The sequence below is a fragment of the Garra rufa genome, chromosome 10 (genome assembly GCF_049309525.1).
Source record: "Garra rufa chromosome 10, GarRuf1.0, whole genome shotgun sequence".
Taxonomy (NCBI): domain Eukaryota; kingdom Metazoa; phylum Chordata; class Actinopteri; order Cypriniformes; family Cyprinidae; genus Garra; species Garra rufa.
Window position 1 is genome coordinate 450,160 of NC_133370.1, and position 15,746 is coordinate 465,905.

At 28.5% G+C, this 15,746-nt stretch overlaps 1 protein-coding gene across 1 annotated transcript in view; it reads right to left on the reverse strand.

The window, feature by feature from the left end:
* Positions 1-4,813: 4,813 nt before the first annotated feature.
* Positions 4,814-15,746, reverse strand: part of LOC141344373 (receptor-type tyrosine-protein phosphatase mu) — a 46,630-nt gene continuing 35,697 nt past the window's right edge. The window contains exons 7-11 of the mRNA XM_073849253.1: positions 15,482-15,613; positions 11,822-11,947; positions 9,333-9,496; positions 6,355-6,490; positions 4,814-5,425 (exon numbers count right to left, since the gene is read on the reverse strand). Of these exons, the coding sequence (XP_073705354.1) occupies positions 5,372-5,425; positions 6,355-6,490; positions 9,333-9,496; positions 11,822-11,947; positions 15,482-15,613 (612 nt within the window). The 3' untranslated portion in view covers positions 4,814-5,371. The remainder of the gene's footprint in view (positions 5,426-6,354; positions 6,491-9,332; positions 9,497-11,821; positions 11,948-15,481; positions 15,614-15,746) is intronic.

The window sequence follows — 15,746 nt, forward strand, 5'->3', positions numbered from 1 at the left end:
AAAATGTGTTTTAGATGCAAGAAAGTACATTTGCAATCTTACAGTAGGCCTATATATTTATTAAAATCTAATATTAACTTTTAAAATATATTTTCAAAAAATATACAAACAATAATAGAACAATATAGGCCTATTGCCATATGAATAATACCATTTGCCCTTGTCGCTTTACAATTTATTTTAAATTAAATTTGCAACATTATTTAAAATGTTACAAGTGTGAAGCTGCTTTGAAACAATTTATTGTTCAAAGTGGTTTATAAACAAACATGACTTGACTTTAGAGTAGGCTATATAGAAAATGGAAACAGGGAATGTTTATTCTTCTTCATCTTTTGAGTTATATAAACGTTGTGACAAAACATTAAACTAATGTTATATTTTGGGTAACAACAAAGTTAGAAAGGATCTCTAAGTAAGTTTAGAATCAGGATTCTTCATATATGAAGTCCAAGACACATGTCCCAGAAATGGGACAATAGGATTCATAGATATCCATATATTTTCCGACTCTCGAGTGCTCCTGAGCGGTGTGTCATCATCCCAGCCGCTGTGGGCCGTCAGGGCCGGGTTTGGCTCGCCGCTGATGTGGGTTATATTTAACTAGTGTTAACCCTGTGGAATGTCAAACTCAAGCTCTGATTACAAACTCACACTCGCTTCCTTCATTACAGTCTGTCTTAATGAGCACAAACACAAATCAAACAGCACAATCTCCACAAGTGCAGAGGGCTTCTCTTTGAATTTCTCTGTAATTCTCATTAATGGTGCAGCAATCTATAAGTGCTATAAGTGTGTTTGACACAAAATTAATGAAGCTCTGGATTTACAGATGTAAAAACAAAAGCAAAACCATTAACGTCATGGCATGCAAACGTCTGGAGATTTGAGAAACACCTCAAAAACTCAAGATAAGCTAAAGTACGCTCTTAAAAATAAAGGTGCTTCACAATGCCGTAGAAGAACCTTTAATAGAATCTGTTTTACTAAAGGTTCTTTGTGGCAAAAGAAGGTTCTTCAGATTATAAAAAGAGGTTAGAAAGAGATGGTTCTTTGTGGAACCAAAAATGGTTCTTCTACGGCATCGCTGTGAAAAACCTTTTAAAGCACCTTTATTTTTAAGAGTGTACTAAAACTTACAATGACCTCCTCCAATCCATTTGAACTCAACTCATTAAATAATAAACAATTAAGAACGACTAAACAATTGGTGCACTAACTATTGAGAGCAGGAACTAATGGACATAAAAGGAAAACAAGTTTGCTTGCATTTTTCATTCATAAGTCGGTTTGAATAAAGGTTTTTGCAAATGAACAAAAGTAAATATCTAAAGAAGGCCATATGTGTCTCCCTCTAGTGGTGTTTTACTGCTTCAGCACTTGTTATAAAACACTAAAACAGCTGGATTGATATAATAAAAACTCTTTCTGCATCTATGAATGAAAATCCAAAGGAAATGCAGGCACTGTAATAAGTTTTCACCAGTTTCAACTTAAAAACTTTAGTTTAGCAGCTGCATTAAAATTTTAAGTTCAATCAACTCTAAAGTACAAGTAATTTCAACTCATAAGTTAAATCAACTAAAAAGTACAAGTAATTATAACTAATTTTATTGTCCTGAGTTCAAATGAAAAGTAGTTTTAAGTTGATTTAACTTAAAATTTTAAGGCAGCTGCTGAACTTAGGTTTTTAAGTTGAAACTGGTAAAAACTTTTTACAGTGTGGTAAACCTAATTAAACACCTGAGACTGAGCAAAAACATGAATTTGCTGCAGATACTGACATAAAATGATGTAAATATCAGTGTTCACTCTTAGTAAGATTGAAATGTTCCAAACATAAAATGCAATGCAATCCAATGACAATTGAGAAATGAACAAATAACCGTTCCTCAAAAGATGTGAGACGTTTTGGAGGCTTGGGAAGATAATTCCTCCACTGAGGAACAGTCAAAGTAAAGCTTCTGGAAATAATAGTTCCTCAACACTGCAAAAAATGCTTTTCTTACCTAGATTTTTGTCTTGTTTCCATCCAAAATATCTAAATATACTTAAATCAACAAGGATTTTCTAGACGAGTACAAATTATTTTCTTGTTTTTGGAAAACGCAAGTCAAAATGAAGTGAGTTTCTGCTTAGAACAAGTAAAATAATCTGCCAATGGGGTAAGAAAAAAAAACATATTTCAAACAGAAAACAAGATTATTATTTTTTGATATTATGGATTGTTTATTTTTTTGCTGCACAAGACAATTTGTGCAATTGTTTTCACTACTTCCTACACTGTTTGTGTTTATTGTTCATACTATATTTATCTAAAAAAAACAACTTTTTTTTTACTGTGTTTTGCTATTATATAACACTGTTTCTGCTATGACTTTACTCCTGAAACGTTTTTGGATGGATCTATATTGTCAATCAACTAAATAGGTCTGTTTTTCACTAAAAATCTCCTATAATATTATTGAAATATATGGCTATAACTTGCTCGGGGAATGTTATATTTAAGCAATAAGGTACGAGAATAAATCACGGCTGAAGGGCGTTGTTAGGCACGACGCGAAGCGGAGTATTCAGTTTATTCACGATACAGCACGGCCTCAAGTACCTTATTGCTTTTATAAAACGGTTACCACACAATAAAAATATTGAAATCCAAAAATATATATTAATTTATATATATATTAAGTTGTACGTTTTCATAAAGTAAAATCATTAACTGCCTTCCGCTGTAAAAAGTAGTTCCTAACTGCTGCAGCTTTGTTTACGTTGCTAAGGGTGGTTGCTAAGGAGGTTCAATGATACACAGAATGTTGAGTGAAGCGGTCGTAGCCGTGCTGTATCGTGAATAAAACACAGCTGCTGACCAATCAGAATTGAGGAATGGAACTAACCGTTTTATAAATAGAGAACATTTTATTTGGAAGTGTAAAACACCTTAATACAAATTTCTAAAGAAACAAAATCCGAACTTCAGGAGTTTTTGTTTGAGTACACAGTAAAAAAAAAAAAAAAAAATTGTTGCTAGTGTGTTTTCTAAAATTCTGGAAATTCACTCATTTTTAGAGAAAACAAAAGGAAAATTGTAATTTGTAAATGAGCTAGACATAAAGTTCAAGTTCTTATGTTTATAATGATATATGACAATTGATGCTGACTGCTAGAATAGATGCTTTAGTCCTATATTTGTTCATCTGGAAATATTACTAGCTATTCTGACGTTTACTTGATAAAAAAATCAAGATTTGACAGCAAAAAGACACATGAAGCAAGGTGGACGTTTGTACAATTGCACTGAAAGTCTATCAATCTGACAAAAGAAGGCATGGAGTACACTGAGTGTAAGAGCAAGGTCTGATCGTTTCGAGGCCTTTGTGTATCAAATGTAAGGTTAATGAACTCATAGAGTTTGTTCTGAAGCTGATGTGTCTCCAAGACATCCATGAAAATCAAAACTCAGAAACAGACAAACACTTTGATCTTGTTGTAGAACATCTACTCACACATTTGTCGTCGTCTCAGTCATATTCATTGGTCCTGCATTCTTGGATCTCCAGCATTGCAGATGTTGTGTCCCTGATCAAACACATGATTCATCTCTCATTTCTACTTTGATGACCACACTCATGTCTCATGGCTCTTTCTAAGAGCAGCATCTCTCAATCTATTGGTGAAGATGATATTTCAGGAACATTTATCAATCTGACAGCAGTTGTATTATTGTTCACATTATAGTTCGCATAAACTCTCATTAAACTCTCACAGATTTTCATCACAGGAATAAATTATATATTAAAGTATATTAAAATAAAAAACATTATTGTTTTTTTCTGTATTTTTGATCAAATAAATGCAGCCTTGATGAGCATATATGTGACCCTGGACCACAAAACCAGTCATAAGGTTAAATTTGACAAAACTGAGATTTATACATATGAAAGCTCAATAAATTAGCTTTCTATTGATGTATGGTTTGTTAGGATAGGACAATATTTGACTGAGATACAGCTATTTGAAATCAGGAATCTGAGGGTGCAAAAAAATCAAAAAGACTGAGAAAATCACCTTTAAAGTTGTCCAAATTAGGTTCTTAACAATGCATATTACTAATCAAAAATTACATTTTGATATGTTTACAGTAGGAATTTTACAAAAAATCTTCATGGAACATGATCTTTACTTAATTTCTGAATGATTTTTGGCATAAAAGAAAAATCAAAAATTTTGACCCATGCAATGTATTTTTGGCTATTGCTACAAATATACCCCAGCAACTTAAGACTGGTTTTGTGGTCCAGGGTCACATATAAGCGTGTACAGTTGTTTTTAACTGACATTAATAAACAGTGTAACAAATGTAACAAGCTAGTTAATTTGCATTAACTAATGTTAACTTATGGGACCTTAACATAATATTTGATATAAATGCAATTGTTCTGAATTCAGGGTAACACTTTACTTTATATCTAGGGCATTATAAGTATTTGAATGCATTAATTAATGCACCTAATAATGCACTGAATGAGGTCAGGAATAATTACAAGCCCAGTTATAATGCACTATACTAATCTATTCATTAAATCATGACAAACAAACCTTCAAATATTATGTATTTTAACTTTGGTTACAGTTATTTATGAAAATATATAATGCATTATACATCATGAATACCTTTATAACGCATTATACATAAATAGTTCAAACTCATTTCTCTTTATGGACCTGTAAACATTCAGCTCAACAGATGTAGAAGAACTCTGAGTGATATAATATCTGTAAATGAAAGATATATTGAGTTATGAGCAGGCAGAGGTTTGTTGATCCATACAGTATATTTGATCATGTACAATATGAACTCAAGAACCAGTACAAGATGATTGTCCTGAATAAATATCACAGCACACCTCCAATATTTACAGTAGAAACAAACAATATTAAAAACACAGTAAAAGCAAAGCAACAGATGCGAGCGATGACGAGCTTTGGATCGCGATGATGATGATGAAGATGAAGATCCTCCATATCTTATGAGTTTTCATATTTTACACAATTTACACCAAAATACCCTCCAGAGTCATTCTCCAACCAATGGGGTTTCTACAGCAGGAGCGCTTCAGCCAATCACAGCAGACGCGCCTCATTAATATGCAGATGAGGCTCATTATAGTATTGATGAGGATCTCAGTGATCTGTGTTCAGCTCTAATCTTGTGAATTCCTTCAGAAGCAGGAGTCCAATCTGCTCTTCACAGTCTTGATGCATCCGGACGGATAGTTTCATTGTAAAGATATACAAGCAGAATGTACTACACACACACACGCACGCACGCACACACACACACACACACACACACACACACAGCATCTGTCCGTTAGCCTGAGTTCAGATACTCCAATGCCACTTCATAGCAGAACTTGTACTGATCCTGCAGAAACACACAAAACACAAGACAATCATTGCATCATTTCAGAATTTATATATAATATATATATGTGACCCTGGAGCACAAAACCAGTCTTAAGTCGCTGGGGTATATTTGTAGCAATAGCCAAAAATACATTGCATGGGTCAAAATTTTGGATTTTTCTTTTATGCCAAAAATCATTAGGAAATTAAGTAAAGATCATGTTCCATGAAGATTTTTTGTAAAATTCCTACTATAAATAATTCAAAATGTAATGTTTGATTAGTAATATGCATTGTTAAGAACTTAATTTGGACAACTTTAACGGTGATTTTCTCAGTATTTTGACTTTTTTGCACCCTCAGATTGCAGATTTTCAAATAGATGTATCTCAGCCAAATATTGTCCTATCCTAACAAACCATATATCAGTAGAAAGCTTATCTATTGAGCGTTCATATGATATATACATCTCAGTTTTGTAAAATTTAACCTTATGACTGGTTTTGTGGTCCAGGGTCACAGGTCCAAGTTTGTACTGTCATTATACCACATAAAAATGAAATTAGGAAGTGCTTGTCTTTGGAGCCAAAAATAATGATGAATTATGATGATTTTCCCCCTGAACGCTCTGAACCAGTTATTTTAGTAGTAATTTTGAATTAGTATTTTTTTTTATTCAGTTTTGATTTTCACTTTAGTAATTTAATAATTTTTTATAATTTTAATGTTTCAGTTTTAGTTATTTTGCTAAGTGTTAAACTAATTAACTTTTTTTGTTTGCATAAATCAAGTAACAAAAGCTTTCAAGTTACAAAAATGTATAACTTTTTTTTTTTTTTTGAATAATGCTGAATAATGAAGGTTTGACCCAGAAGTGATCCTGATATTGTGACTGTAGATGGTGTGTAGTGTTGTGTCAGTGAGGTGTGATGTGGACTGGATCAGTACCAGCAGATCCACCATGTTGGGTTTGTTGTTCCGCAGGGTTTTGACGGCGTGAAACACATCGACGGAGCGCTGATGCCGCAGCATTTCACTCACGATGCTGATGGCACAAAACGTCCCGCTGCGACCGCCGCCGTTCCTGAACACAACAGACAAAACACCCTCATCATCAACACAAATCAATAAAACTGATTCATTTGTCAATCACAAACACAATGCTGATCATCTATCAATCAACCACAACCTACACTGAAAGGTAGAATTTACTTTAAAATTTACAATTTTCTTTTGCTCTTATCATTTAATTTTTTTTAATTCTTTTTATTTTTAATTATTCATTAATTTTAAATATGTATTATTTCATTTGTTAATGTTTAATTTGTTTTATTTCGATTGTATTAAATGTTTAATTAAATTATTTAAATTTTATGCATATCTTTTTTTTTCCTTTTTCACATTTGTATTTTTACAAATGATATTGTGATTAAAATATCATTTCATTTTATATTTTATGATTTCATTTTAGTAGGCATTTTTAAATTATTTATTACTTTATTTATTTGTTACAAATTTTTATTATTTCATTTGTTAATGTTTAATTTGTTTTATTTCGATTATATTAAATGTTTAATTAAATTATTTAAATTGTATACTTATCTTTTTTTCCTTTTTCATATTTTTAAAAATGATATTGTTATTAAAATATCATTTCATTTTATATTTTATGATTTCATTTTAGTAAGCATTTTTAAATTATTTATTACTTTATTTATTAATAATTTTTATTATTTCATTTGTTAATGTTTAATTTGTTTTATTTCGATTGTATTAAATGTTTAATTAAATTATTTAAATTTTATACTTATCTTTTTTTTCCTTTTTCATATTTGTAGTTTTACAAATGATATTGTGATTAAAATTTCATTTCATTTTATATTTTATGATTTCATCTTAGTAAACATTTTTAAATTATTTATTACTTTATTTATTTATTACAAATTTTTATTATTTCATTTGTTAATGTTTAATTTGTTTTTCTTCAATTATATTAACTTTTAAAATTAAATTATTTAAATTTTATACTTTGTGATTTTATTTTTAAGATTTTTTATTCTTTTTTCATTTTAATTTTACATTTGTATTATTTAATTATATAATTAGTTTTTAGTTGGTGTTTTCTACAATGATGTAGTTATTTTAATTTGGTGTTTTTATCAATTAATTTATTTAAATTCTTTTTATTTTGATTATTTATATTTTTACAAATGATATTGTTGTGAAATTACATTTTAATTTTATATTTTATTTTTCATTTTAGTAGGCATTTTTAATTATTTTTTAATTTTAAATTTGTATTATTTCATTTTAATTTTTTAATTTTTTCCTTTTTCATTTTCCTTTTACATTGTTTTTAGTTGGTGTTTTGTTTAGATTTTTTTCTTAAATTTAAATTTTTTAATTTGGTATTTTTATCATTTCATTTATTTAAATTCTTTTTATTTTGATTATTTATAGTTTTACAATGATTTATTTTTATATTTTTATTATGAAATGATATTTTAATTTGGTAACACTTTAGTTTACAGTCTCTTAACTAGTTGTTTATCAGCATGCATATCACTAGAATATCAGCCATTTATTAGTACTAATTAAGCACATATTAATGCCTTTTTCTACATCCCTAACCCTACCCAACACCTAAACTTCACAACTACCGCACTAACTATTAATACGCAGCAAATCAGGAATTTATTGAGGGAAAAGTCAGTTAATAGTGAATAAGTGTTACCTATACTAAATTTTATATTTTATGATTTCATTTTAGTAGGCATTTATTTATTATTTATTAATTTTAAATTTGTATTATTTCATTTGTTAATGTTTAATTTGGTTTATTTCAATTATATTAGCTTTTAAAATTAAATTATTTAAATTTTATACTTTGTGATTTTATTTTAGTTGGTGTTTTGTTTTGAATTTTTTCTAATTTTTTTATTTCTTAATTTATTTTTTGATTACTTATGTTACAATTATTTATTTTTATATTTTTATTATGAAATTACATTTTAACATGCACATTACTAGAATATTGGACATTTATTAGTACTAATTAAGCACATACACTATCGTTCAAAAGTTTGGGGTCAGTACATTTTTATTTATTTTTTTTATTTTTATTTTTTTTAAAGAAATTAATACTTTTTTGTTCACCAAGGATGTATTAAGTTAATTATTAAAAGTTTATTAAAAGTTAATAATAAATAATTTACATTGTTATAAAAATGTATATTTTGAATAAACACTGTACTTTTTAAACTTGTTAGTCATGAAAGAATCCTGAAAAAAAAATCATTCTGATAATAAATCAGTATATTAGAATGATTTCTGAAGGATCATGTGACACTGAAGACTGCAGTAACAGCTGATAAAAATTCAGCTTTTCATCACAGGAATAAATTCTATTTTAAAGTATGTTAAAATAAAAAACATTATTTTATATTGTAAAAACATTTTGCAATATTAAAGTTTTTTTTCAGTATTTTTAATCAAATAAATGCAGCCTTGATTAGCATAAGGAGCTTCTTTAAAAACTATTACATAATCCTACATAATCCTACCCAACACCTAAACTTCACAACTACCACACTAACTATTAATAAGCAGCAAATTAGGAATGTATTGAGGGAAAAGTCATAGTTTATAGTGAATAAGTGTTACCAAACACTCAACGTTGTCGTTGTAAATGTATTAGTTTAGTCTGTAGTGAATGCAGTGAGGGTGTTTGTCCACTAGATGGGAGTGTTTCTCTTCACATCACATCATCAAGTCAATCAAAGGCTGTCAGATGATGATAGATCTGATCAGAGAGGATTATGGGATTGTGTGAGGAGTCTGGCTGAAATTACGGATCATTTAGGAAATGTACCACTATAACCAATGGTACCATTACAGAGAGCGTGTTCAGTGTGTGTGATGCTCACAGGCAGTGGACGACGGTGCGTCCCTCTCCTCCGTCGTACTCCTCCTGCCATTTGTCCACCTGATGGATGAGTTTGAGGAAGGAGCGCTTGGAGACGGGTGTGTCGCGGTACATCGGCCAGCCCAGAAACTGGAACTGCTGCACCATCCGATATCCGTCCTGCGGCTGAAACACACACACACACACACACACACACACACACACACACACACACACACACACACACACACACACACACACACACACACACACACACACACACACACACACACACACACACCTCGTCCTGTTAGACCTCAAACACTTACATCACGTCCACAGTAAAGCCATTATGAACATGTGCCGCTGTGGTCATGCTGCTGAGGTCAGGGTCGGGTCAGGTCAGGTCGAGGTCACAGAGGTCATGTGGTCTGGGTCACTGCTTAATTCTGTCAGGTTCATCTGATGTCACAGGTGAGGATTCGGACAGTTTAAGGAGATTATGTGAGATTGTGTGAGTAACACTAGCAGAAATGGTTCATCCGCTAGAGACGGCGCTGTGCTGTTTATACCGAAGTTTTCAATGATTCATTTATTTGATCTGAATCATCTGATTTTCTGCTTTTAGTTCGACAAGATCCAAATAAACAGAAACTAATCCAATGAAATAATTATCTTTAGTTCATAAAGGATGTCAGTTTTTCCAAACTGGGGTTCGTGAATTGAAAAAAATATGAACAATAAATCATTTTAAAATATAAATAATAAAAATAAAAATAATTAAAACAAATTAAATCACAGATATAACATTAAAATAAATAATTTCATCATAAAAATGTAAAAATATCAATAACTTTAAAACGTAAATAATCAAAATAAAAATATTTTAAATAAATGCTAAAAACACAGAATTAAAACAAGTACAACACTTTAGAAAAACGATCAAAACAAAACAGCAACTAAAAACAAATTAAATAACACTAATGTAAAATTAAAATAAAAATAATAAAAAAACATACAAAAAATAATAAATAAAAATAAATCATTTTAAAATAAAAATAATAAAAATAAAAATAATTAAAACGAATTAAATCACAGATTTAACATTAAAATAAATAATTTCATTATAAAAATGTAAAAATATCAATAACTTTAAAACGTAAATAATCAAAATAAAAATATTTTAAATAAATGCTAAAACACAGAATTAAAACAAGTACAACACTTTAGAAAAACGATCAAAACAAAACAGCAACTAAAAACAAATTAAATAAAACTAATGTAAAATTAAAATTAAAATAATAAAAAAACATACTGAAATAAAACCATAAAGTATACAATTTAAATAATTTAATTTTAAAATAATATAATCAAAATTAAAAATTAGTAAATAATTCAAAAATGCCTACTGAAATGAAATCATAAAATATAAATTGAAATATATAATTTCATAATAAAATATAACAATAAATAATAAAAATAATTTAAATAAATTAAATGATAAAAACACAGAATTAAAATAACTAAATCATTTAGGAAAAATGATCACAACAAAACACCAACTTAAAACTATTTAATAATACAAATGTAAAATTAAAATTAATAAATAATAATAAAAATAAAATCATGAAGTATACAATGTAATTTAAAAATTAATATAATCAAAATAAAACTCTAACTAAAAACAAATTAAATAATAAACACGTAAAATTAACAAATAAAATATAAAAGTAAAATATATAATTATAATAAAAATATAAAAATAAATAATTGTAAAATATAAAAAAATCAAAATAAAATTAATTTAAATAAATTAAATGATAAAAAACACCAAATTAAAATAACTACATAATTTTAGAAAAATAAATCAAAACAAAAAAAGCAAAACAAAATCATGAAGTATAAAATTTAAATAATGAAATTTAAAATTAATACAATCGAAATAAGATTCTATGTAAAAACAAATTAAATAATACAAATGTAATTATTTATTAAAAAATAAAATATTTCATAACAAAAACATATAAATAATCAAAATAATTAAAATAAATGATAAAAACACCAAATTAAAATAACTACATCATTTTAGAAAAATGATCAAAACAAAACGCCAACTAAAAACAAATTAAATAATACAAATGTAAAGCATACAGTATAAAATTTTAATAAATTAATATTAAAATGAATATAATCAAAATAAAACTAAAAACAAAAAACATAATTTTAAATGAATAAATAATTTAAAAATGCCAACTAAATTAAAATAATTAAAATAAGACACTAAAAACAAATAAAAATATATGAATGTAAATAAAAAAATATATAAATAATTTTTAAATAAAAAAATTTAAATCGAACCCTTACTACAATAAATAAAATCATAAAAATGTAAATACTGACCATAAAAAATAAAAACATTAAAAATAACCCATTAACCCACATCACATAACCATGAACAAATGAATGTGTTAATAAATTAGTTAAATATTGTAGTGTGTGTTGATTACACACCCGTGCGGCGTTATAGATGCGGAATATCCTGCTGATGATGTCCTCCTCCAGATCAGCCGACACAAACTCCACCTGCAGCGGACCGTGACGATGAACACCGTTCTCTGGCCAGTACTGCGGACACAGCTGCACACACACACACACACACACACACACACACACACACACACACACACACACACACACACACACACACACACACACACACACACACACACACACACACACACACACACACACACACACACACACACACACATATATACACACACACACACACACACACACACACACACACACACACACACACACACACACACACACACACACACACACACACCAGAGTCAGCTCTTTTGTTTGTCACAGACACAGAGAGTCAAACACTCAAAAGGAAACAAACAGTCAAACTGAAGCAGAATCTCTCCAGAAGCGTAAATGCCATCAAATATTTACTGACAGACGCTCTAAGTGTGTGTTTGTGTGAGAGTGTGTGTGTTTGTGTGTGTTTGTGTGTAAGTGTGTTCTTTATCCATTCAAATCTCCCATCATCACTATTTGACGGCCTCGCTCTCCCGCTGCCGGCTGCCATTGTTGTGTTTTGTGAAGGAATTCGTGATGAAAAGAAGTTTGTGTGCGTCTGTGGTGCGGGACGCGCCGTCATTCGCTGTTTGAAGAGTGTGTGTGTGTGTGTGTGTGTGTGTGTGTGTGTGTGTGACTGTGAGTGTGTGTGTGTGTGTGTGTGTGTGTGTGTGTGTGTGTGTGTGTGTGTGTGTGTGTGTGTGTGTGTGTGACTGTGAGTGTGTGTGTGTGTGTGTGTGTGTGTGTGTGTGTGTGTGTGTGTGTGTGTGTGTGTGAGTGTTCACTTTGGTGAGTAAAAACATCCACTTTTGCTCACAAACTCACACAAAACACTGAAAACACACTCACACATGAATGAAGAACTGATAGAAACCATCTGTTTAATTGAATTCAAAGCTTAGATTCAAATATCCGTTTTCCATGTATTAATAAAAATATTATAATAAATATATTTTAAAATTATTTATTTTTATTTTTTTATTTTAAGTTTTATTAAAATTATTTTTTAATTTTAATTTTACATTTGTATTTTTTTTTTTTTAGTTGGTGTTGTTTTGATAATTTTTCTAAAATGATGTAGTTATTTTAAAAATAGAAAATACAACTAACTAAAAAAATTAAATAATAAACATTTAAAATTAATATATAATTCACAAATGCCTACTATTTATTTATATTTTAAAATGATTTATTTTTTATATTTTTATTATGAAATTATTTATTTAAATTTGGTATTTTATGATTTTAATTTCAGTAGGCATTTTTGAATTATTTCTTAATTTTAAAATTTGTATTATTTAATTTATCATTTTTATTTTGATTGTATTTATTTTAAAATTAAATTATTTAAATTTATATTTTATGTTTTTATTTTTGTACTTTTTTAACATTTTTTTATTTTAATTTTACATTTGTATTATTTAATTTGTTTTTAGTTGGTGTTTTGTTTTGATCATTTTTCTAAAATGATGTCGTTATTTTAATTCAGTGTTTTTATCATTTAATTTATTTACATTTTTTATTCTGATTATTTATATTTTAAAATTATTTAATTTTATATTTTTATTATGAAATAATTTATTTTAATTTTATATTTAATTTTTTTATTCCAGTAGGCATTTTTGAATTATTTCTTAATTTAAAATTTTTATTATTTCATTTATCATTTTTATTGTGATTGTATTTATTTTAAAATTTAACTATTTAAATTTTATACTTTATTTTAGTACATTAATTATTTTTTTATTTTAGTTTGACATTTTTATTATTTTTTATTTGTTTCTAGTTGGTGTTTTGTTTAAACCTTTTTTTTCTAAAATGATGTCGTTATTTTAATTCAATGTTTTTATCGTTTAATTTATTTTCATTATTTTTATTTTTATTATTTATATTTTAAAATTATTTATTTTTATATTTTTTAGAATGAAATTATTTATTTCAATTTGATATTTTATGATTTCATTTCAGTAAGCATTTTTGAATTATTTCTTAATTTTACATTTTTTTTTACATATTTTTATTTTAGTAATTTTTTAAAAATATTTTTAATTTTAATTTTACATTTGTATTATTTGATTTGTTTTTAGTTGGTGTTTTGTTTTGACCATTTTTTTTCTAAAATGATGTCGTTATTTTAATTCAGTGCTTTAATCATTTAATTTATTTTTTTTAATTATTCATTTTTATATTTTTATTATGAAATTATTTTATTTTCATATTTTTAAATTCTCTATTTATTTTATATAGGGGTTTATTTTGATTATATTAATTTTTAGATTTTAAAAAATTCAGTTTAATTTTACATTTGTATTATTTAATGTGTTTTTAGCTGGTGTTTTGATCATTTTTCTAAAATGATGTAGTTATTTTAAAAATAACTTATGTTTATGACTATTATCCTGGTGCACATAAATGAAAATGAGCATATTTTTCTTTTTCAGATGATTCAGTAGAGCTGGCAAATTTGAATCATTTCAGTGAATCACTTCAAACTGTCCATTTTAATGCATCAGTTCAAGACTCTGATTCAAAAACTCTGAATAACTGTTTCCACTGCATGTGCAAAAATAATTAGTATTCATATGTATAGGTGAACATTGAAGTTTATGAAAATGTTTTGTTTTATTTGTGCATATAAATGAAAACAATCACATAGGATCTCTAGTTAAACATGTGAGAAGTGTGTTCTGATGAGATCGGTGTGTGTGTGTGGGTTTGAGTTTCTTTGATGGGGTTTGCTCTGACAGAGCCTGAGGCTGTCGTCCCCACAGACACACACACACACACACACACACACACACACGGATCTCAATCACAGTCACACACACACTTGCCATTATTTAACATTCAGTCAGGAATCCAAGAACAGAGCCGAAACTTCACTAAGACCCGCCCTCAAACGCCACCGACCAATCAGAGGACGCCAACGCTTCTGACAGACACACGCTGTATTTATCAGGATATACGGCATGTTTTTTCTGACTTACATTACAAAGCAATGTAAAATACAACTAACGTCAAAAAATGCATGAAGTGCTGAATTTATATTAAAAAAAGGAATTTAAGCTTGCCGTTGACTAAAATTTATATTTGTTTTATACTTGTATTTTCATTCCCGTTTTAAATACACTCTTAAAAATAAAGGTGCTTCACGATGCCATAGAAGAACCTTTTTGTCTAAATGGTTCCATAAAGAACCTCTCTGGATCGCTTAGAGCCCTTTGAAGCTGCACTGAAACTTCATTTTTAACCTTCAATCACCACTGAAGTCCAATTCTTTAATATAACAAGTTAAAAAAAGTAATCTGATAATGTTACCCCTAACACTGTTTATAATGTTTTTTGTAAATGTTGTACTTACTGGTATTTTACACAGTAATGTAAGACATAAAATGTGACATGTTGATGCAACGTTTCGGTATTTTTTTCTCTCAATAATGCATTTTATTCCATGGTGCAACTTTAAGGAGTTTAGTTTCAAATGATTTACTGAAAGTACAGCCATTCAGAGACATTCTTGTGTGATTCAGTGCTTGATCAAAACAATAAAACCACATAAATGACAGGAAATGAACTCTGACCTGCGCCGGATCCACGTCGTTCAGCATGACGATAGATGTGCAGTGATAGTCCAGAACCAGACGCCAGAAGTCCTTGACTGTGTTTGGCAAAGGATGCTGGGTAACGATGAAAGCAGACGGCTGCTTGTAGCTCTGATTGAGAGAGAACACCAGACAAATGATATAAAGAATATTTATGATAAAACACATGTAGTGAGCATCATGTTCCACTTCACTAATATGCTTAATTAAATACAGTCCACAAGAGAAAATAAGAGTTGAATTT